The 21,859-nt window shown below is 37.5% G+C and overlaps 1 protein-coding gene across 2 annotated transcripts; it reads right to left on the reverse strand.

Moving 5' to 3' along the window:
- Positions 1 to 1,418: 1,418 nt before the first annotated feature.
- Positions 1,419 to 16,516, reverse strand: LOC130993551 (cleavage and polyadenylation specificity factor subunit 1). Of its 2 annotated transcripts, none has more exons than XM_057918480.1 (26): positions 16,015 to 16,516; positions 14,952 to 15,098; positions 14,413 to 14,566; positions 14,013 to 14,148; positions 12,761 to 12,906; positions 12,277 to 12,372; positions 12,113 to 12,165; positions 11,558 to 11,689; positions 11,031 to 11,082; positions 10,821 to 10,940; positions 10,463 to 10,597; positions 8,614 to 8,742; positions 8,360 to 8,437; positions 7,230 to 7,361; positions 7,025 to 7,119; positions 6,179 to 6,375; positions 5,086 to 5,870; positions 4,871 to 4,951; positions 4,725 to 4,790; positions 4,500 to 4,577; positions 4,090 to 4,311; positions 3,794 to 3,925; positions 3,485 to 3,661; positions 2,667 to 2,852; positions 1,999 to 2,378; positions 1,419 to 1,891 (listed from the first exon to the last, which is right to left on the reverse strand). In XM_057918480.1, exons 1-26 carry the CDS (start codon positions 16,344 to 16,346, stop codon positions 1,777 to 1,779), a joined length of 4,356 nt encoding a protein of 1,451 aa, XP_057774463.1. In that variant the 5' UTR covers positions 16,347 to 16,516; the 3' UTR covers positions 1,419 to 1,776. The 2 variants fall into 2 exon arrangements, with proteins under 2 accessions (XP_057774463.1, XP_057774462.1); XM_057918479.1 differs by having other exon boundaries at positions 3,485 to 3,670.
- Positions 16,517 to 21,859: the final 5,343 nt, after the last annotated feature.

The raw sequence follows: 21,859 nt of genomic DNA on the forward strand, positions 1-21,859 counted from the left end.
GTTAATAATTGTAATAATAATCATAAATTATTATATTTATCATATCAATGTGTATATAAATATTTATACTTATTGGGTGGATTTTGATTAGAGGTGGAGATAGATTAGAAATTTGGAAGAAAATAACAATGAATGAGAATTGAGAAAAAAAATGGAATAGAATGAATATACAACGTCATATAGGGTAGGATACGTTTTCATATTATAAATATATATGTATATGTATATATAAAATATTTGTATAGATTTTTTAATAGGTAGAGTTTGATTAGAGATGGAGATTGATTAGAGGTTCGAAAAGAATAAGAATGAATGAGAATTGAGAAAAATTGGAGTAAAGTGATTATTTGATGTCATGTAGGATAAGATACGTTTTTGTATTATATAATTTTACAGTAAATTCTTTTTAAAAATGATTTTACCAATTAATATATATATAAAATCATTTTTAAAAAGAATTTACTGTACAATTATCTATAATAACAAAAGTGCCATTAAAATCGATTTGAAACAAATTTTAAATTGAACTTGTTTTTATTTAGTATATTATAGATTATACTTTCAAGAAATTAATCTCAACCTTAGGTACCTGTAATCACTGATCTAATTATGATAAGATTTTTTTTGATAAATTATATAAGTAAATAAAGATTTTCAAAGACCGCGCGACGGAGAACTCGAACCAATAATCTTAGGTTTGGGCATTAATCTCCTCCCGCCAGACCAATACACACACTCCAATGCTAGAGCCAAAGCTCTAAGGAGATGGTACCCACCATAGAGTCTCCACTCCATAGCCACGAGCTCCAATTTTTTCATTTTCATTTCGTTCTATTTTACCTCTTCAATTTTGAAATTCAACATTTCATTAAAATTAAAATTGCCACATTGCATTAATTAAAATAAAATGAAAAAAGATGAGAGGAATGGAGAAGGATTTGATGTAAAATGTGTGTAGGAAGCTGGAATATTTGTAGATAAATAAAATAAATAATTTCATTTTCAAATTTTTTTAATTAAGGCTCGTGCAAGCACGAGCCGGCGCCGCACACAACAACCATAAAGCCGGGTGCAATTTTTGGCGCGGAAGTTTGAGCTGAGGGGGTACCACTTACCAGCATGGTAGGGTGAGACGTGGGGCGACTCAAGCCTTGTATTCGCACCTCACTGTAGGTTGTCTAAAATATCCCGCCAAAATTCAGGTTTCTATATATAAATATATTATAAATTTATTTCCCATTTTCACAAATGACTTAAAAGTTGAGAGTCTTGAGACCATAATCTACGATTCTACGGCTACCCATTATGGATTTTGATGGGATGTTTTAATAATTGAACTTGCGCATGTAAGGCGGAAACCATCCAAGCCAGGCCATTTCTGTCCCGTCCACGATACATAACTGCAAACCCCATAAAACTATCCAACTTACACCATCATTCATTCTTTACTCGATATCTGTTGATTTTACATAAATCACATTGTTACATGACTACATTGTCGAGTAAAACAGAAAATTTTGCATTTACAGATACAAGCAATCAACCAATTTAGCGAGAAGATTAGTGTCAAATTCTATTCTCATCTGATTGCAAAGACCAAGCAGCAGCTCGCATTAATGGTAAGAGAGCGGCTTTTGTAACCTTGAAGGCAGCAGCATATTGCAGGACACCACTGTTTGGTTTTAATGAACCTAGCATTTAAGTGTGTCCCTTTTTGCACCAGACCAACAATGCCTGTTTACCCTGATTCACACACAGAATTTCAACAGGCAGTACTCACAAGAAGCTTGTGGCAAGACTGAGGTCATTCAAGTTGGACATGATCTGCATCCGTGTTGTACCGATCTGATTAGCAATTTCAAGCTGATCTTCTAGTGTCAGCATCTCGAAACTGCAAAAAAAAAGGGGGATGATACCTTTTATTTAGTAGAGAGAGAAATAAGCTAAGTAAATCTGTGTGTGTGACTAGGAGAATGTGCAAAAGAGTGAAATACGTACTGCACAAGCAGCTCACAATCTACAATGCTGTCAGGACCTGGCCGATGAGCCTTTCCATTCGAATGGAAGTGTCTAAAAGATCGTGGATTTAGTCCAGCAACATGGCAAACAGAATCTACAAGCTTTTTCTGCAATGACTGCAGACGACGAAAAGTAAGTTCATCAAGAGGTGCAATACAGCCAATGCTGCCTTCCAGGGTACCAAAAAGTAAGCCAAATCGGTTCGTCTTATCAGAGCCAGGAGTAGTTCGATCAGCAGATGTGGGAAGAAGCTGCAACCGTAAAAATTTGGTGATATGGGCGCCAACATGAAACTCAGCTCTTGACAGAAGTTTCTGTCCTTTCCAGCTCTCTGACACTTTTGGAGCATAATAGAATATCTATATGTTGCAGAAAAGGAAACCAGTTACTCTAGAAAATTGTGTCAAAAAATATCACATATGACCATTTATTACATATATGAGTAAATGTGTACAATAGAGCATGCTACAAACATTCAGAAAGAGAAAGACGAACCACTATATATATATATGTATGTATGTACATGTTATAGCAATGGATTTTAGGGCATGTTATAGCCATGGAATGAAATAAAATTTATCATTTCTATTAGGTATGGTGTCGTTGGTTGTAAGTCAAGTTACAGAAATTCTCATAAATATGCTAACCTGAACATTCTTCTGGTCATCTGAAACAGTGAGGCTGAGTGTGCTTCCATCAATCAAAAATTCAGTTGCCAAACAATCAAGTGAGCCAAAATCTTTTGCCAACAGATTGAGTTGAGAGCCCTGCTCTTTCCAACTAAGAAAATATATGCTTTTGTGAATATCGCCAAGAAGAATAAAATTTTTAACCTGCAGAGATTTCATTATTGAGAGCAAGTCCAGTGAAAAAGCTTGAAAGTTCTTAATGAAGCTACAATGCTGCATCTCTCATAGAGTTTTAGAAAACCAATTAGTATATAACAGATTGCAATACGCAAAATAGAAAAGCATTTTAAGTTGAAAGATGAAGATAGATCGCCCAACCCACAAACCTTTTCAATTTAAGTCTTAACAAAGATGAAAACCTAAGCAATTAAAAGAACTTGTTTGCTCTCTGCATTTAACCTATCTCAACTGGACAGAGATGCATCAACTGAAAATTTGACACAGGCAACATTCAGCTTCCTTGCTACTCAAATTAGAGGATGTTGGCCATACCATATTCAATAATAATATTCTAGATTTGATGTTTATACTGAAACAAGAATGATTGTAGGATGTTCAGCGGATAATAAGCAATCCTGAATAGGACAAGTCATGTCTATCGCTATATAGCAAAATGCACATAAGATAGAATGGCTTGGAACAAAGCATCATTTGAATCTCGAAGAGCTAAATAGATCTGTTTTCAGATAATTATGAGTTCACTGTATATTTATCCTAGACAAGGAGCAGACATATTAAAATTACATATGTTTCATATAGAATGAAGGGGGTCTTACGATGTTTAAGCTCACGACATAGAGAGGCGGAACATCATAGAAGGCAACGCCGTTCAACTCAGAGCCCGTCCATTTGTGTAGAATAATTTTAGGACCTGAAGCAAGTAGTAAATGGCCTTGAAGTGATGCAAGAGCTGATATAGCACCCTTCAACTCCTTGGCGTAGACTTCTGAAACCTGAAAGGACTAGGATAAAGTTATTAAGCATCCATGCAAGATTAGACAGCACTTTGATTGGTTGAAGCTCTGGAATAAGTCTTTTACAGCCTCCTGCAAGTTAAAAGAGTTCAAAATAAAACAGCAAACTACCTTCGCCTGTATACTGTCTGAGTTCCTTTCAACAGAATACAAAAGAATGCGCCCTCTTGCTGCAACATCCTCTCCTTGTACATAAGCAGTTCCAATTGCCAAAAGTGTCTCATTTCTTTGTGCAGTGGTGTTCTGAAATTACATAAAGCACGACAGGGACTATAAAAATTCCACACATATTTGACATCATCATCATCATAACGAAAATGGCACAACCAGATAGCAGAGAGGCAAAATGGAGAAAAGAACAATATCAAATGTCAGTGAAGCAGTAAAATATGTGAAGTTGGACTTACAAATAATGTAACCACTCGTACAGTAATAGCATGTTCAGAACTTTGCATGGGAATAGTAGCCCTAGTCTGCCAGGGGCCATTTATTTTTTCTGGTTCCATAATCCGAACCTCAAATTCTTCCATGGGATATGTCCCCTCTGTATTCATATTATCATGCTCAAATTGATTTCCAACTTCTTGATCAACAAGAGATGAGAGAACTTGATTAAGTGGCTTGAGTACCTACATGAAAAAAATCAAAAGAACGATTGATTAACCCATTCCTTTAAAGCAGACTTGGGTCACATAATAATTCAAGAAAACAGACTACAATATTGAATAACTTTCCTTGCTGAAAAAAAAAAAACTAAATAAGAAACTGATTGCTCATACACTGAAGAAAATGTCCATATAATAAAGACGGCACTTACCGGAACAGAAACTATAACAGGGTACAAGTTCTTCTCTGCAAAATAGGTAACTTGATGTGGAGTCCCCTTCAACCCAATCTGCCAGCTCCCAGTAGAAAATGGAGAGCAAAGGCACCCATAAAAGACAAAGAAAAGCAACTCACATGAGCAAATTAGGCACATATTAGCAATGGCATACAAATTGACTTGTGAAGAAGAAAAAATCTAACACTGATGATCATCCACCTTTTGCACTGGCCAATAATTGTCGTATGATGATAAAGCTGGAAGCTGGCATATTTTCAGAGCACCCTAAAGAGAAGAAAAAATATATATTGCTATTTGATATAGCAAACAAGGTTCTAGCAGAATTACATAATTAGTAAGCTAACCTCTGAAGTTATACATATAAATCCATGATTGCAGTTAACATTGTGAAGAACGGTGAAGGCTACTATAGGTCCATCACACCCCTGAAATGGAAAATGGTAATAGTGATTAATGTGTTCATTAATTACTGGAAAAAACTAGTACATAGAATATAAAAATTTTAGTATTTACAACAAAATCTTATGAGAATAGTTGCTTACTAATGAGCCAAACTAACCTGTGGGTGCATCCGAAGCCTTTCTCGAAACATCATAAACCATGCTGGCCTTGAGCCAGAGAGGAAAAGACCTTGTAGACCACCAACATTCTTGAAAACAGTTATGCGTTGTGAGCAGACTCCAGATGGTGTCTCTTCTTTTGCATATGTGTCCAAGGGGACCCGAACGAATCGTAAATTTCTGAGCCTAGATGCACTCGTACTGCTAAGATTAACGGAGTTCTGAGAAGAAACAACACCCTCGGTCTTCGATGCGTTTTCTGAAACTTCATAAATGTAAGCATGATAACAAAGAATGGTCCCATCAGACAATATTCCAAAAAGAAATGGCCGGTTATGTTCTGAATCCCATCTCTGCATAGACAACTCAACCACCTTTATATTGTGAGTGGCATCTTTCCTGCCTTGTCCGATATCTTCAGAAAATTTGTTTGTGAGGTTTACATGATTATTCGCTGGGCCATGGAAAAATGTATCTAAAATGTGGCTCCTCCCCGATACAAATTTATCAACCAAGAAAACACTGTTAAAATTAGGTACATCAAATATCTCCAGATCTCCATTGTCATAACAAAGAACACAGTACACATCACCATGATCATGTGTTGAACCATCAGCCCCATCAATAGCCTCACCAAGCCCAGTAGAAAGCCAGGCATCAGTACTTGTCTTACGAATCCATGGTTCAGGGCCTTTATCATGATAGAGAGTGCAAGCTAATACCAACTTATCAGAGTTTTCAGATACTGGTGGATTTATGACAGAAACGGAGCAGGTGGATGGATCTGGGACAAAAGAAAGAGAGGTAAAGTTTAACATAGGACGCTTGAAAATAAGTAAAAATGTCTGGTTGTATCCATAAATATCTCTCCGAATCACAAAGCAGAAATGTATATAGATTACAGACTAAGAAGGTTTAGTTTGCAAGATTGAGCTCTAAGGGATACATATTTATTGAAATATGGTTTTGTATATTTACGTAGAAATAAAGAGTCTTGAAAGCAAAGTACATACAACAAACACAACAAAGTAACTGCAACGTGAATCCACGTTCCACAAACAAAGATTAGCTATAAACTTTGTCCAGACATACCTCCGACAAGAAGCTGAATGCTTCCGTCAGTCATTCTCAGCAACACATAAGGATCAGCTATGGAAACTGAGGACACAGTCGCCCCTTCAGAAGCTGCACTCATCTCTGTATTCGAAGATTTTAAGCTCAAATCTTGAGTCATAAAAGCACCATCAAGTATCCGAGCACCACGAGCAAAGATTTGGATAACTCGACGTCTGCTTGAAAAGTTAGCATGAAACATCGTTGCCCATTAGAATTTCCATCAAGGTATTGAGCTAAGATGATTTCATCTATATAAGCGGGAATCTATGCATTCAAAAGCTAAGAAAGGATATCTGCAATCTTATCTATAATCAAGGAACGTCGATGTTCGTAAAACTAATGTCACTCAATCTTTTGATGCATCAAAGTGCCTCATAATCTTATCAAGAAGAGAACCTCTAACTATCAAATCTCCTAATAAAGTATATTTGTGTGCTGACAAAAAACAGCTGATCAATGAGTAATTTCAACCCCCCACATAATTTAGTCTTTAGCAAAAATGTGGCATTATGGCATTTGAAAGTGCATTGTTGCATAATGTTTTGAAGAGATAAGTTACAGTTCAGAATGTGAGAAAATTTCTCTGACTCCAGACTCCGAAAAAGTACATAGAACCATTTTTTAGCTCCCTGTGAAAAAGGACACCCCCCCCCCCCCCCCCCCCCCCCCACACACACACACACATGCACACACAAGCCCCTGCCTGGGATTATGTGAAGCCTGCATTTAATTATAAGAGTGCAGATCTTATCAAATTATAACGAATTTCCCAAAAAGAGAACAGAAAGCCAATCCTAACACCAGAAAGACTAATAAACACACCTTCCAAATAAATTTCCTGCAGCAATTGTAGTTCCTTGGACGTAATAGTCCACATTTTCAGTTACCTCCTCGAGATTATTAGCAGTTTGTAGTACCTGAAGGGAAGAACAAGAACAGAATACAACTCTAAGAAAAAAACAGGTCAAGATTGTGATGAATTCCAAATGTTATCTTCTTCAAAAGCACAAGTCAATCAAGGGCATACCATTGTACGGTTTTCCAAACTAATAATCAAGTATGCATGATATTCATCCTCATCAGCTACTCCTTTTGAGGAGTCACTGCGCAAATTCTTGTGGTAGACAGTCCAAATTCCTTTGCAACCAGGTAATGATTCCTTCAGAAACAAGGTATGAAACAAACTCATGATTCTGTTCATCATATAAAATCAAGGATAAACTATAAAAATACTCTTAAAGCTTTATATTCTACAAAGAAGAAAGAAAAAACTTGTCTTTCAAATAACTAAAATAGCCTTAATTTCTGCATCCAACTCATATATAAGACCTATTTTAGGTACCTTAACAGAAAATGCTAAACATCATAATATAGTTCGCAAGATGAATGGAGACAAAAATACCCATGAGGGACATTTTTAATATTTCAGATTCTACAAAAAGGAGGATGCTTTCAAATAGTGTAGATTCGAACATGTGTTTTGATTTATGTTGTAATTAATTTCTTATATTATGTTTTCTGAGAAGGGATAAGGGTTATCAATCCAGCTCGAGACCAAACCGGTTGGCCTGATTGACATCCCAACTATTAGTTTCAATGTCGAAAGAGAATTTTTACATTCAAAGATTCGAAAAAGAGATATTTGTATGTTTATTATTTCGTATAAGATATAAATGGCCACAAGTGTGTATTCTATTAGTTTTACCAATAAAAAACTAAAACTATAAAACTCAAGGCATCGTGCGACAAGTTAAACAATGTAAGAATGACCAAAACCTACATGATTTTAACTTTGCATTTCCGTTGTAAAAACACATTGACATTTACACATAGCTAAATCATTTATGTTCCTAGACAACAGATAAATCATATCTAGAGGATAACATCTTCGAGAATTGTATAAGGGGGAGTTTAATTTTAGTGATAGGATGGAGAGATAAAAACAATTCATGCTAATCTACCAATTGCTTTCACGGATTGATTAATTTTGAAATTGTTTGACGGTTTGACCATCTTATCCTTCACATATTCAATCCTGTGTTTTATCAATCTATCTTATCACTCAAAGTAAACGCACCCCTAAGAGTTAACGAGAAGGACAGGCAACAACCAGATTTCAAAAGAGCCCACATAGTGAGTAAAAGGAGGTGTACACACTTGAGTTATTGTATCCGGGCGGATTGATTTTTGAAGTACGGTAAGAGCACCATTTTTTCCATGGCCAGAACAGCATACCTGGATAGGTAATATGCAAAAAAGATCCGTACATCAGATAATAAAGAATTGTAAAAGTCTGAAATGGACAATGAATGAAAAATTAATATATCTGGACAATGCAATGCACTAGTTATCAACTTATTGACGCGCAACTGATAAGCCAAGTTAAAATTGAAGTATGAAACTACACTAACCAGTTCATAATTACTTTGCTTCGCAACTCCTGTAGCATTTGGATCAGCACTAATTCTCAAACCATAAGAGAAATCCTTTAGTGGGCCAATATTAAGCAACGAGTCCCGCACTGCAAATGTAAAATTTTTCTGCAAACCAAAATAACAAGGCATTTCTTAGAAAAAGAAAAGCCATGTACATGAAGTAAAAATGCCATTAACACCAAATGCCAATTCAGCAGTTTTGAATGAAATTTATCAGCATGAAAGATCTGACATGACATCCAATCAAGTTCATCAAGGTCAAATTACAACAGAAACAAAAAGCAAGATAGGAAACCATAGGATCTCATGTAGTCAATACTACTCAAACACCAACTTCTCATTTAAATTCGTATGAGCTCACATTCGAGATAAGTACAAGTACAACCTCAAGTTCATAAACATAATATCACTGTTCTACAAGTAAGATTATGCTTCAGTATGAAGCTAAGATGCAAAGTTAAAACAAGCTAGAATTTTGAAAGGCTTGTCAATGTTTGTGGTTATCAATCCTGAGGCATGTGAAGAAAACCTTAAGGTGCCAAAACTACAATGAATGATCCAACAGTAAACTTAAGCCAAGGTGGTCAGTTGAGGTTGAGTTACTACTTGCTGATTCATCCCCAAAGCTATTGTAGAGCCTTCTGATAGAAGTCTTTGATATATAAATCTTAACATGGACCACATTCAAAGGAATTTGTTCTTTAGGCTCTCTTTTGAGAAGATTCACAGAAGCTAGTTAAAGCATTTCCCAAACAAGATTCAAGCTCGCAAAGAGAGGTTAAGAAGCACCGGTACGAATACGATACGATACCCGGACGAAAATACGTCTATTTTCAAAAAATCACAATACGAATACGTTAAAAATATGTTTATATTTTTAAAAAAAATTTATTAATAATAATATTATATAAATTATATAAGCACATTCATAATCAAATAGAGTAAATAACTAAGTTAAATTTAGCCCAAGCACATTCATAACCAAATAGGATAAATAAGTAGTTAAATTTAGCCCAAAAGCCCACTATCAAACCCTAGCTTATTTACTAAGCCACGCAGCCCTTATCCCACACATTCAAATATTAGGATTTCCACCTAATCTGCACAACATACCCAGAATTAGGGTTTCCAGAAGGCGGCGCGCGCGTCGGCGGCCGTCTCGACGGCGGTGAAGAAGGCGCTCCGATGGTGCGACGTGATTGGAGGATTTAGAGATTAGGAAATGGTAGAAATTGAGAGAGATGAAATCTTTTTCATGTAAGTGAGTGAGTTCTATGGTTTTATTTTGAAAAATACGTACTGAAAATGTATGAAAACATATTAAATACGTATTTGCAAAACCCTAATTTCTTTTTTGAAAAAAAGATGAAAAAAAACGTATTTAATACGTATTTTCGGCGTATTTTTTCGTATTGGTATTTTTAAGGTATTAATACTCGGACGCAGGGGTGAAAAACGTACCGGTGCTTCAGAGGTTGCTGTCTCTATAGAGCACCATTTACAGAATACAACCAATCAACTAAACAAACAAACATCATAGATAGGCTGAATAAGCATCTATTATGATCCCACTGAAGCAATATTGTCACACATTACTCATTTCTCCACCCAAGAATAAATCACATCCTCGACGCCTAAGCAATACATGACAGATATAGAATTTTCCTGATGCCAAAAAAATTAAAAACTACTACAGGTTAGTAACTTAGTATAAGAAAAATCAGGCCAGCTCTATTTAAGCACAGTTCTACTTAATAGGAAAAATCATCATAAAATTAACGAATGTAGCTCAGCAATCAGCATAGAATGCAGGTAATGATTTAACCTGAGCTATCTGAGCATTGTTTGGACCTGTGCCATAGAATGAAAGTTCCTCGCTAGTAATCAAATCCTGCAATGCATCAGAAGGAGATCTCCGCAGTCTCTTTATTGTAGGGGCATCACTTTCAATATCCCCAACCTAGGGAAAAGGAGAACATGCATAGCTCATGTTGAGTTAATTGTGCCTTAAGATACATAAACTAATTAGAGACTTGCAAATCCTAAAAAAGAGTAATGGCTAAGATTACAGCAGCACCTACAGAGTTTGCATTTCAAGATCACTCTTATTTTAAGAAAGCCAAGGGGAAATTCAATCATAAGCCATAATCATTATGAGTTCCAAACAGTAAAAATGACAAAACCTCTTCCTTCACACCAGGCGTTAGTGTTGGAGCTCCAAGTCCAGAATAGTACTGTACGAGCAGACTATCACCCAAACGACTGCCCAAGAAGAAAAACGAGCTTCCGATGGTAGTAATGTCCTACAATAAATCGAGTTCAATTGATGAAAAATCTATCGACGTGGATGTTCGTCAGGTAATGTGCAACAACGTGAACTTAATGCGGCTGACCGAAGTAAGTACTGAAGCTCTTGACTTTATAAGTTCAAGCCTTTGAACAACTCTGCAGAATTGAATAGGAGCACATGATTACATGAGAAATACTACCTGCCTAGTATTTACACAATCAAAGGTAAGCCAACAATGCACAGAACAGGCATATTTATGCATCATATTCTCCACATCAATGCTAAGTATCACATTTGCACATACTCCCCAACCAAAAGAAACAACATATGACAAGAAAGTCTTTTAAAAGAAATCTGTAGCACTCATACATTTAATCTGTCAATATATGAAAAGCTCTAACCATAAACTAAAGAAATTCCAGATATTTCCCACTAACACGCTCTACCCAGTACCCATAGATCATTAGATAAAATTGTTGAGCTAGATAAGTCAGCAACAAATCTAAGATAAACTCAGCACAGAAAAGAATCTTCTAAACATCCATATGAGAGCCAGAATGTGCAAAATTAGATGCAAGGGTTGCCTTATGTCTCCAATAAGAGAATAAGTGACAATAAAAAGTTGCCAACCTCCCATCATAAACAAGAGTCAGCAAAAGCAGCTCCCCAGATTTAGTAGAGAACACAGCAACATCATTAGTTAACCACGTCGCAGTGGCGGCATCAAGCTCCGTAGTAAACCCAGATCTAGGCATCTCTTGACTGAAAGAGGAGTGCATATACATTAGAAATAATGTAATTTCTTAGTAATAAAGGCTGGGTGGAGATGTCAAGCATTCTGATCAATTTTTTTAACAGTAAGTACTATGTTTGCAAATATCACCTTTTAGAATTAACAAACCTATATACTAATGCATATGTACAATAAGTAGTTTTTTTAGGGAAGGAAGAGAGGAGAACCATGTATCACATAACCTAGAACTGAGATTTGTGATGCACTTATCCTAGTGTAAATGATACCCTCCAATAGAAGAGGCAGAGTCAACAATGAACCAATAGTTAGTTCAGTAATAAATGCAGACTTAAAAATCTAGTATATCATATCAAACAATAACATATCCTTTCCCATGTATTATAGGAAAAACAATGGAGCAGAAAGAAATAGTAAAGAAGCTTGAAGTTCACCTGCCATCAGCCGGAACAGCAAAATTGTTCAACCCCAAGTGGCATGAAGCAGACTGTCCAATTAAGCATCATGAGATATAGACCAGGAAAAAAAGAATGGAGACGGGGAAAAACAAAAGACCTTCTAGGTGATATTGGAGATGCAATGCCAGAAAGATGCAAACCTGGCTATGATAATGAATTGTATTTGCACCAATTACAAGAACTCCGCCAATTGGTGAAGGAACTGCAAGGAGCTTGTATGCATCATGAGGGAGATTCTGAGAATCATATAGAAAAATATAGTGAATAGTTCAGATTAATAATGGTCAGAAAATTAAAGGGTGGTAAGTGGTTTGCTTTAAGCCAGTGTACAAACTTCAACGTTCTTGCTTTCTAATTTATCAATGCCTAAGCAACGTACAAAGAGAAGATAAACAAAGCATCGTAATGAAGGCTTTCTCACCATAGTAGGGTGAAGGTCATAAAGTATACCTCTAACACCACAAGAATATGCTAAATTTACAGTAGTCATAAACAAGTAAAGGAAAAGAATATCTGAGACGCGATAAGCTCTTAGTAAAGTACCCCACATGCACAGAACAATTTCATGAGATCCTATAGTTAAATAAGAGGATCATAATATAAAAAAAAAAAAAAAAAACTGACCATGGCTGACCATATGAGTGGATGCTGCTTTAGTGTTGTGCTGACGCTGAGTGCTGAAATCATACAAGTGTGATGTTTCCATGAAACCCGACCAGCCCATGTAAGCTCGTGTTCATGAAGGATCACCACAACAGGCTCAATGTAACCTGTCAAATAGCTTTTAATCACTCAAAAAAGGAGTTGCTAGGAATTGGTTCATAATGAAATGAAGTTTCTTGAGAAAACATATACAAACAGATTATAGATTAGTTGCCTGAATCTCAGAGAAATATAATCTGGATAACTGACCTAAAAGCAAAAACAAAATATTAAAGAGAACCACTGATTAGACCACGCAATGGCAACAAATAAAATTACTTTACAGCAAATCAGAAGGCAAGCCCCCTCTAGGGATGTTCGGTATTTGTACCCAAAAAAAAATGTTGAGTTGAAAATTTATTAAAAGTTGATAACCACTGTCCCAGCGATGAAGAGTATCTCACTGAGTTGGAATCGTCTAGAGACTGCACTCACCACAACAAACATAATTATAACTTCTAAATGAAAAAGATGAATATCAGGCAAGTACAACCTTTAAGCATAAAACAGACTGTGTTTCTTTATCACTAGAATCAAATTGTCGAGGCGGGAGAAGGTTTTGATGATTCCACCTCATCAAAGGGAAATATACAGAAAACATCTATCAACCTCATAGACTTCCGAAACTAGCTTTTCTTGCACTGCAATTGAGAAGCTAAACTTCAACTTAAGATGAAAGGAGCAGTGATGAGAAAGTCGAAAACACCAACCAAGCAAAAGTCAGTCCACATAATTTACATGCAAAAACTCCTCAACTGCCTTATGAAGAACCACACTTGATAAAGTTGGATAATGCAGCCATTTATTATCATTAAGAAATCAAAATATCAAACGAGGCATATAGGGAAAACAAAAAACTTACATACTAAGAAGTAATGCTTTTTCATAATGTTCAGCAATTAAACATTAACAGTTATGAGAAGGAAATGTGTCTTATACAGCCCATAGGAAAGAGCTGATTCTCAATCTGGTGCATGCAGTTTCACTGAATATTCTGAAGCATATAATCAAAACTTTCTAGTGAAGTATGGACAAGGAAATTACAAAAATTAGAAAATCCATAGCAACATATATCATAGAACAAATACTTAAGAATATTACTTAGCCATATTGGACTTTTTGAACCAATCTTTATTAAAAAAGGATGGGAGAAAAACCAAATAAGAATTCTCACCATGTATGAAGATGAAATCTTTAACGTGTTTCATATCAAGATCTCGTAAGCCAACAATATACGATGATTCAATTCGGGATGCACCAGCTGCCCTGAAAGTACTGTCCTCCGCAGGTGCAGCTAATCCAGAGCTAGCCTAACATCACGTTTCACAATTGCATTCATAAGAAAAAGACCAATATAAACAGTTACTACTTGAAAGTTGAAAGCAGCAGCAGGCAAAAGCATTTATCTAGCCACATAATTCACATGGCTCAATATTCGTCATCCCCAACCACATAAACAGTTCATGGTACCATAGAAATTTCTAGTAGCAAAAGTTTCAATTCCCATGTTCCTAGTAAACAAAATATTCATATCAAAAGAAGTGTAACAAAGTTAAGACAGATCAGTAACGAACCTCAGCTGCTTTGAGAACTATCATTTGTAATCCATATACAAGCACCGCAGCACACCTCCCCAGTGGATCAACTTTCACTAGTGGCCCTCTTGGAAAAAATTCTCTGCCTCTTCTCAAGTGAATCCAATCAGAACCCTCAAAACAATGCATGGAACTGGAAGAGAAGAAGTACAAGTATCTATAAGTAAAATAGCACCAAACTACATTCTTATAATAGCTCATGTTGAGGCATGTTATAGTAACAATAGACATTCTGTTTGCAACTTCCAATCTGAAATTACTCTTTATATATTCTGGTTCATTAAATATCTTAGCATTTCATTTCATAGGCAGTTAGAGTTCGCAATCCATGTTGAGGAAATATAGCAACATATGTATAAATAAACATAAATCTAAGTTATCTAACACCTATTTTTCATTCATAAATAATGCAAAGAACTACTCATTAATGCATATGAGTGCCACCAATAGCAACATAGAATGGGTTGTGTTCCTTAACATGTGGGAACGGAGTTTGTAATAACAAGATTATATCACACCTGGTGCGTAGCCCATGTATTGAATCATCAAACTCCAAAACTGAGATTTTAGCATCTCGAAAAGTCAATATAATAGAATCTTTCCTCCTTCCACCATCAGCAGCCCCATTTGGTAAAACCCCCAATGACTCCACATTGCCATGCAACCTACACCACATCAACAAAACCAATAAAATCGAAACCACAAATAGAATCTGAAACAACAAATAACAAATAACAAATTAATTGAGGAAAATCATTCTAAAAATTGTGGGTGAAAAAGGATTGTTGCTAATATTAACAAACACAGTTCCGGAAAGAACCTAAATATTAATCCAGAACCACATTAAAATGCTGAGTATTATAATGATGAAGTTATCTAAGCCCAACCACAACAACTGCTTTCCGAATACAATCTTAATGTATATACATGAAGTTTTTATTAATTTACTGAAACTAAGAATTAGAGAAGATCAATTAGTGCGAACAGTGTACAATAACTGACATGGTTAATTTACATTATCTGAAAGTAACAAGGGGCGTCTAAGATCTGGTGGCTCCCTTTGTTTCTTAAGTACAAGTTCTGCAGAGATAATGAAACACAAATTAAGTAATCATGATGGTACATGCATCATATTTGATGAATTAAGCTTCTTATTTAGACTCTATTATGTATGATGGCAGGAAAAATTAAAAATGAGAGGGAGAGAATCGCAAACCAAAAATCGAGCACGATTTTTCTATGTCATTCCTTTCCTCAAATTTCAACTAATGCCCTCAAAATCATCAATTTGAACACATACAACTACTAACTAAACTAAAAACACAGTATAGTTTATCTTCTCCATCAGTGGGAAACAGTTCTTATACAAGCATCAAACTGAAAACTAATAACAGAGGACAATTTCTTAGTACAACATGAACTGCAATACACGATTTTCCTGAAGCAACCACCTAGCAAAAATGTACGACAAATTTTTTGGACATTGCACAGCTGAATTCTTTCCCCTTCCAATAATCCTAATCTCCACGTTAAAGGAAACGCATAATTCAAGTACATACTACGTATAAGAAAAGAAGAAACCTATAATGGCAAACGAGCTCGAGGGAGGCACCGCAAATGCCGGCTAAGACGCCTCCACCCTTGGGCTCGGCAGAAGCTTTGTAAGCTAGGGACGAAGAAGCCTCTTCCTGAATTCTTAGAATGTAAACTTCAAGCACGTTCGCGGCGGCAATGATGAGGTTGGGGACCGATCCAATCGGCTTGCTGGAGGTGGACCAGTCTGAGTCGATGTCGTCGGCAGTGATCGGAGGGATTTTCGGAGTGAAATCTGCGGAGGAATGGGTGATGAAACCCGCGGCGCAGTGCTCGATGCCGGTTGCCCAGTGCATCATCTTGAACGCCGCGAAACTCATGTAAGCAGTTAACTGAGTTCCAGGTGAAGAATTCAGATGATGGAAGTGGGGATGAGAGTTTGTTTAGGATTAGGGTTTTGCACCGAAGCTTAAAACCCCTACTGGCGGGATATTGGGGATTTGGGACTAATTGGGACAGCTGCCAACTGACTTCAAATGAAACGGTATTGTCAACTTAGAATTTTGTCCAAAAACTCACGCAAGGAAAGTTTACCTATGATAAAACAAGGGTTAATGGCATCTAAATTACTCAATTATAGGTCAATTCTGGTTTTGGGTATCGAATTTTAAGGTCTGTAAAGAATAATACTAAATTTTCAATTTGTCTGATTTAGATATTCCGTCCAATTTCCGGCAAGGGTAATTTGGGGATTTTGCATACGTGTTAAATTAATGTTGCGATGGCATCCATGAGTCGTCAAAACATCCATGTGGCGATCCTCTCCATCCTCCAACACACCTCTTGCCCTCAAAATGTCTACCACTTCTGCGACTCTGCGGTGGCGGGCCTCATCTCCACCTCCATCCGCTCCGCCCTGGACTAGTTGGCTGAATCGGTGCTCGGCGGCTGCTGCTGTCCATCGAAGCCAGAGAGAGAAAGGAAGAACAGGGGCACTCCGCATAATCATTTTGCCAATTTCCATCCTTCAATTCCAGATACACACACTGATGACCCACGAGCCTGTTAGCCCGATCCGAATGCTGATGACTCTCATCTCTTATCCCACCATTGCCTTTCTGGATATTCCTTTATTTGATTTGATTCATTGCTTCTGGGCGCATCTTAATTTCCGATGGAAGCAATCGGAAACCCTAACCCTCTATTGGTGGCAATACTCACATCTGGATACACTTCTCCTCCATTGCCATTTAATTCAAAGATGGAATCTCTCATTTAGTCGGATGGTTGCGGAATTAATGAGATTATGAGGATGAATTTTGATGCCGTGAAGAAGGAATTGGTGATCGAGAGCTCTTAAAAGGATGTGGTTTTTCTTTTGACGATCCAGGGATAGATTGTCGTTAGATGAACTCAGATAGTTCTATATAAGCTGCATTCTTTGACGGTAGTTTCTCGTGTATGATTTCTGGTTTAGTTGTGATTTCTCTGTCATTGGGTGTAAAGGGATCGAAATTCACTTTAAGAGCAGTTGGATACTCTGTATTGGAACTTTTGGCTGGAAGATGGGGTGAATTTTGGCTTCTTATATGCTATATTGAATTAACGAAGGCAATGAATGCTATTTCAGTTTAGTATGTGGCGGCGGCGGCGGCGGGAATTCCAGAGGAGGCGGCGGCAGCTGAACTGTGTCAGCAATTGAGAGGCGAGCTTGGGCTTGAAGTTTGAACGGAGGAACAAGAGAGTCTGAGGAAGGAGAGCAGCGCCGACGATTTCATGTCGGTTTCGCCGGAAAGGGAACCGCGGTGGAGGATCTCAGTCGATATGTTAGAAGAGAGAAGGGAGTTGGGCCTAATCAAATCAAAGAGAAACCACTGTGTTTAGGGGCAAAATAAGATTAAATTGATAGTTTGGTAATTTATGCGCTATTATGCGTCTGGCGTATCCACACAGGATTTTTCGTCTTCCACGTCATTAGTTAAGTTGCCGGAAATTGAACGGGGTCGCTAAATCAGACAAATTGAAAGTTTAGTATTATTCTTTACAGATCTTGAAATTCGGTACCCAAACCAGAATTGGCCTATAGTTGAGTAATTTAGATGCCATTAACCCATAAAACAAAGAGTCGATCTCTTGTGAGGCCGGTTTCATTCACGAGGTTGAATTAGATAAAGAGCGCGACCGTGGGCAGTAGGGCGCCAACACGACATAGGGCATGAGTGTGACGGCGGCCCATGGCGTGGCCGCACAAGATGACACGAGCAGCGAAGTAGAGCTCGAATCGAGCACGAGGGTGGCTTTGGCAAAGTTGGGCCGCGGCCACGAAGGGCATCTTTAGGAGGATTGTGGCATTGATTTTTGTGAAAAAATGTAATATAAAAACATTATGGCACGAATTTTTGTGAAAAATGTAATATAAAAATATTATTTTTTTAAATCAATGGTTACTTTTTCTTATGACAATAATTATTTAACCTGCGACCCGCGAAATACAAGTTGCCGTGATTAAAAATAACAATTATTGCAAAAAAAAAAAGTGTCGTTTGACAAATATTACATTTCTTCTGTCGATTATTACTTTTAATCACAATAATAATTACTTTGAATTATCTGTGTTTTTCAACTGACCTGCGACCCGCGCCCAGCTCTCCCCGACCCGTGCCCCTGCCCTAACCTGTCTCACCCAAGTTTTTGCCTAAAAAAATATTTATTTACACTTAAATACATGAATTTTAAGTTATTTTGGTTTTGCCAATAAACTTTGCAATTTTTAATTAAATACATGAATCTATATAATGCTTGAATTTTTCACAATTTTAATTTTTCCGCAAATTAAATTCGAGATGACTTTTTTTGTGGCATCACCTCCAATCAAAACAATGTCGTTTCTCTTATAAAATATTTTTTACAAAATAATTAAATTAAATTTTAATTTTCACATCATCTAATATCATTTTCTATCGATGCCGCTCGGCATTTTTTTCTGCAACTGACACTCGACAAACCACAAGACACTTCATACGAGCAAGCAAGTCTTAGGAATGAGACACCCGCACAAGGTCCTCAATTCTCATTAGAGCATCCAAAATGGTGCACCAAGGTGGGTGCACAATTGTGGTCCCCACTTCTATTGCACCCACTCTCCACAATGGGAGATCCCACTGTTGGTTCAATAGATTTACTTTTCATTTTCTATTTACTTTTATTCTTGTTTTTAATTAAAATTGACAAACTTAAAATTCATTAATATTAAAAATCTAAACATTACAAATTAAAAAAAGCATAAATATTAAATTATTACATTATTTTCGAAAATATTAAATCTACGAGCTATGGGTCGACCGGACCAAAGCGTGCCCATATATGCTCGACTAAATCATCGCGAAGGCAAGCATGCATTCGACTATCCTACAAGCTTGCACTCCAGGCCATACAGGCGGCGAATTCCGGTGGTGCTCCGGAATTGAACTGTGTTTGAGGAAGGGAACTTGATCCCTCATCGCCGTCTCTATCAAAAGTTGTTGCAATTTCTCCTTCATCCTCGATTATCATGTTGTGCAGTTTAATGCACGTAAACATGATAGCGCTCATGTGCTCCTACTTCCATAGACGAGACGAACCTTTGATAATACCCCAACGAGCCTAAAGAACACCGAAAGCTCGTTCCACATCCTTCCTTGTAGCTTCTTGCATCAACTTAAACCTCCACTTCTTCTCATCGTTTGGAAACTGGAAGCTTTTGACGAATACCGGCCAATCCAGATAGATGCCGTCAGTTAAGTTGTAGCCTCTAGTGTGATGAGCATTGTTGACGACGAAGTGCACCGCCGCTTCAGTGTCTGATAAAACGTCATTGAACAGTGTGGACTAGTGGAGTACGTTGATGTCGTTGTTTGAGCCAGCGACTTCGAAGAAGGCGTGCCAGATCCACAAATCTTGTGAAGCAACGGCCTCTAGTATAATTGTTGGCTCGCCTTGATCCCCTCGAGTGTATGCGTCGTGCCAAGCCATGGGGCAATTCTTCCATCCCCAATGCATGCAGTCTAGGCTCCCCAACATTCCTGGGAACCCATGTCTGGCTTCGTGCATTGCAGTGAGTCGTACGCCAATTGTCAAATCGCGGCCGTGCACTTCTGGATCGGAGAGAAGTCGAAGCGGCCGCAAGCATCAGAACGTTGTTGGAAGTAAGGATCGACTTCTAGCGCATTCACAATGCGTAGAAATAACGCCCGACTCATACAAAAATGACGTCGGAAGAATTGTGGCCCATAAACGGGATCAGGAGCAAAATAATCACGATGGAAGCGCTCGGCTCACGATCACGGACAACAACTCTCCACTTCTTCTTCGGTAGTGGAGGAGGCTCGAAACGATAAGAACTCGCCACTTGCATGAAATTCATAGCACATCTCATAAAAAATAAATCGGGATGTAGAGTATGATTGGGAAGAGGAGGAAGTTTGATCACTAAATTATTAGCAACAAATTACCGCAACTAACACGGTGCAATTGTAGCACAAATTAAGTAACCGAGTATCGTATCCACAGGGACTATTATGACGAATCACTCTAAGTAATTCTAATTACACTCTAGTAATATTCAGGCAAACGAAAGAAGGAATGTTTAATTAACTTTAAACTAAAACGCAAATAACAATAATTAAAAACATGTAGGAAAATTCGAATATTAAAAGACAACTGATCCTAGGGTAGTAAATTCATTAACTAAATCCACATAATAAATCTATTAATCCTATGTACCAGTTTAATCCAGTTATGATGAGAGATCACTTAATTAATCAATCACTCTCGCTAGAGCAGCAACGATCGTAGATTAGTAAATTATCTATCTCCGTTAGGTCTCAAGAAAATCTACTAACTCCCAATAGCTCCTAAGAATAGCTCCCTATGATCCACCTATCTCCGCTAGGTCTCAAGGTTAAAATCATATCATACATTCCTGAATCCGCTAAACAGTTATCTCCGCTAGGTCTCAAACCGAATAGCTAAACATGCAAATTATTCGCCAGATAATCCACAAGAAATCAAGCACCAGGAATTATGAATCATAAACTGGAAGGCACAAAGGTATTAACAAATAAATCACATAAATTCAATCAACTATTTACAAACCCTAGAATCAGCTAAAGGGAACTAGCCAGACATGCTAAAATAAAACATAAACATAATTAAATAGAACGCAATTGTAAAAACAAATTATATAAAAACTGAATTAAAACTATTGTAGCGACTTGAATCTTCAGTCTTGATCCAAGCCTTGAAAACTAGAAAGCAATGAAATTCTGAAAGCTAAAAAACTGAAAAATAAAATCTGGGAACCCTGAATAGGTCAAAAGATGACCTATATATAGTGCCAGGGTAAAACTACAGAGTTTGAGCTCGAACAGACTTTGAAAAACGCATAAAAACTCAAAAACCCGGACTCGCGGCGGTCGCACGGCGGGCAGGCGGCGATCGCCGCCTCCTTCTTTAAAAATCCTCATGACGCGGCGGGCGCCCGGCGGGCGCCGCTCGATGGCCAGCCACGTCGATTTCTCGGCGGGCTGCGCGGCGGGCGCCGGCTGGGTCGCCGGTTGCTGCGTAAATTTCCTTCATGAGCCGGCGGTCGCCGGCTGGGTCGCCGGTTGATCGCCGGCAGCTCCGTTTCTTCCTTTTCTCGAGCTCTTCAAGCTCGTTTCGTCGATTTTCGCATCCGAAACACTTGTAACTTGATATTTGGATCTTCAACATCCATATGTAGCTTTCAAAACACTCAAACCTAAAACAAAATAACCAAAACCATACCCAAAAGTAATATCACAAAAGAATATGAAACTTAAACAAAAGATATCACAACTAAGCATAATTCTAGCACTTTGAACACTTAAACACT

This window comes from Salvia miltiorrhiza, chromosome 7, assembly GCF_028751815.1.
Source record: "Salvia miltiorrhiza cultivar Shanhuang (shh) chromosome 7, IMPLAD_Smil_shh, whole genome shotgun sequence".
Lineage (NCBI taxonomy): Eukaryota > Viridiplantae > Streptophyta > Magnoliopsida > Lamiales > Lamiaceae > Salvia > Salvia miltiorrhiza.

Bases quoted from the DNA above. Each gene is read 5' to 3' on its own strand.
- LOC130993551 (XM_057918479.1), bottom strand. From the start codon at position 16,346: ATGAGTTTCGCGGCGTTCAAGATGATGCACTGGGCAACCGGCATCGAG. The intron at 11,083-11,557 runs GTTGGCAACTTT...TCAATTCTGCAG, and splicing joins ACTCTTGTTTATGATGGGAG to AGTTGTTCAAAGGCTTGAAC. The intron at 4,791-4,870 runs GTTAGCTTACTA...TCTTCTCTTTAG, and splicing joins TTATATGTATAACTTCAGAG to GGTGCTCTGAAAATATGCCA.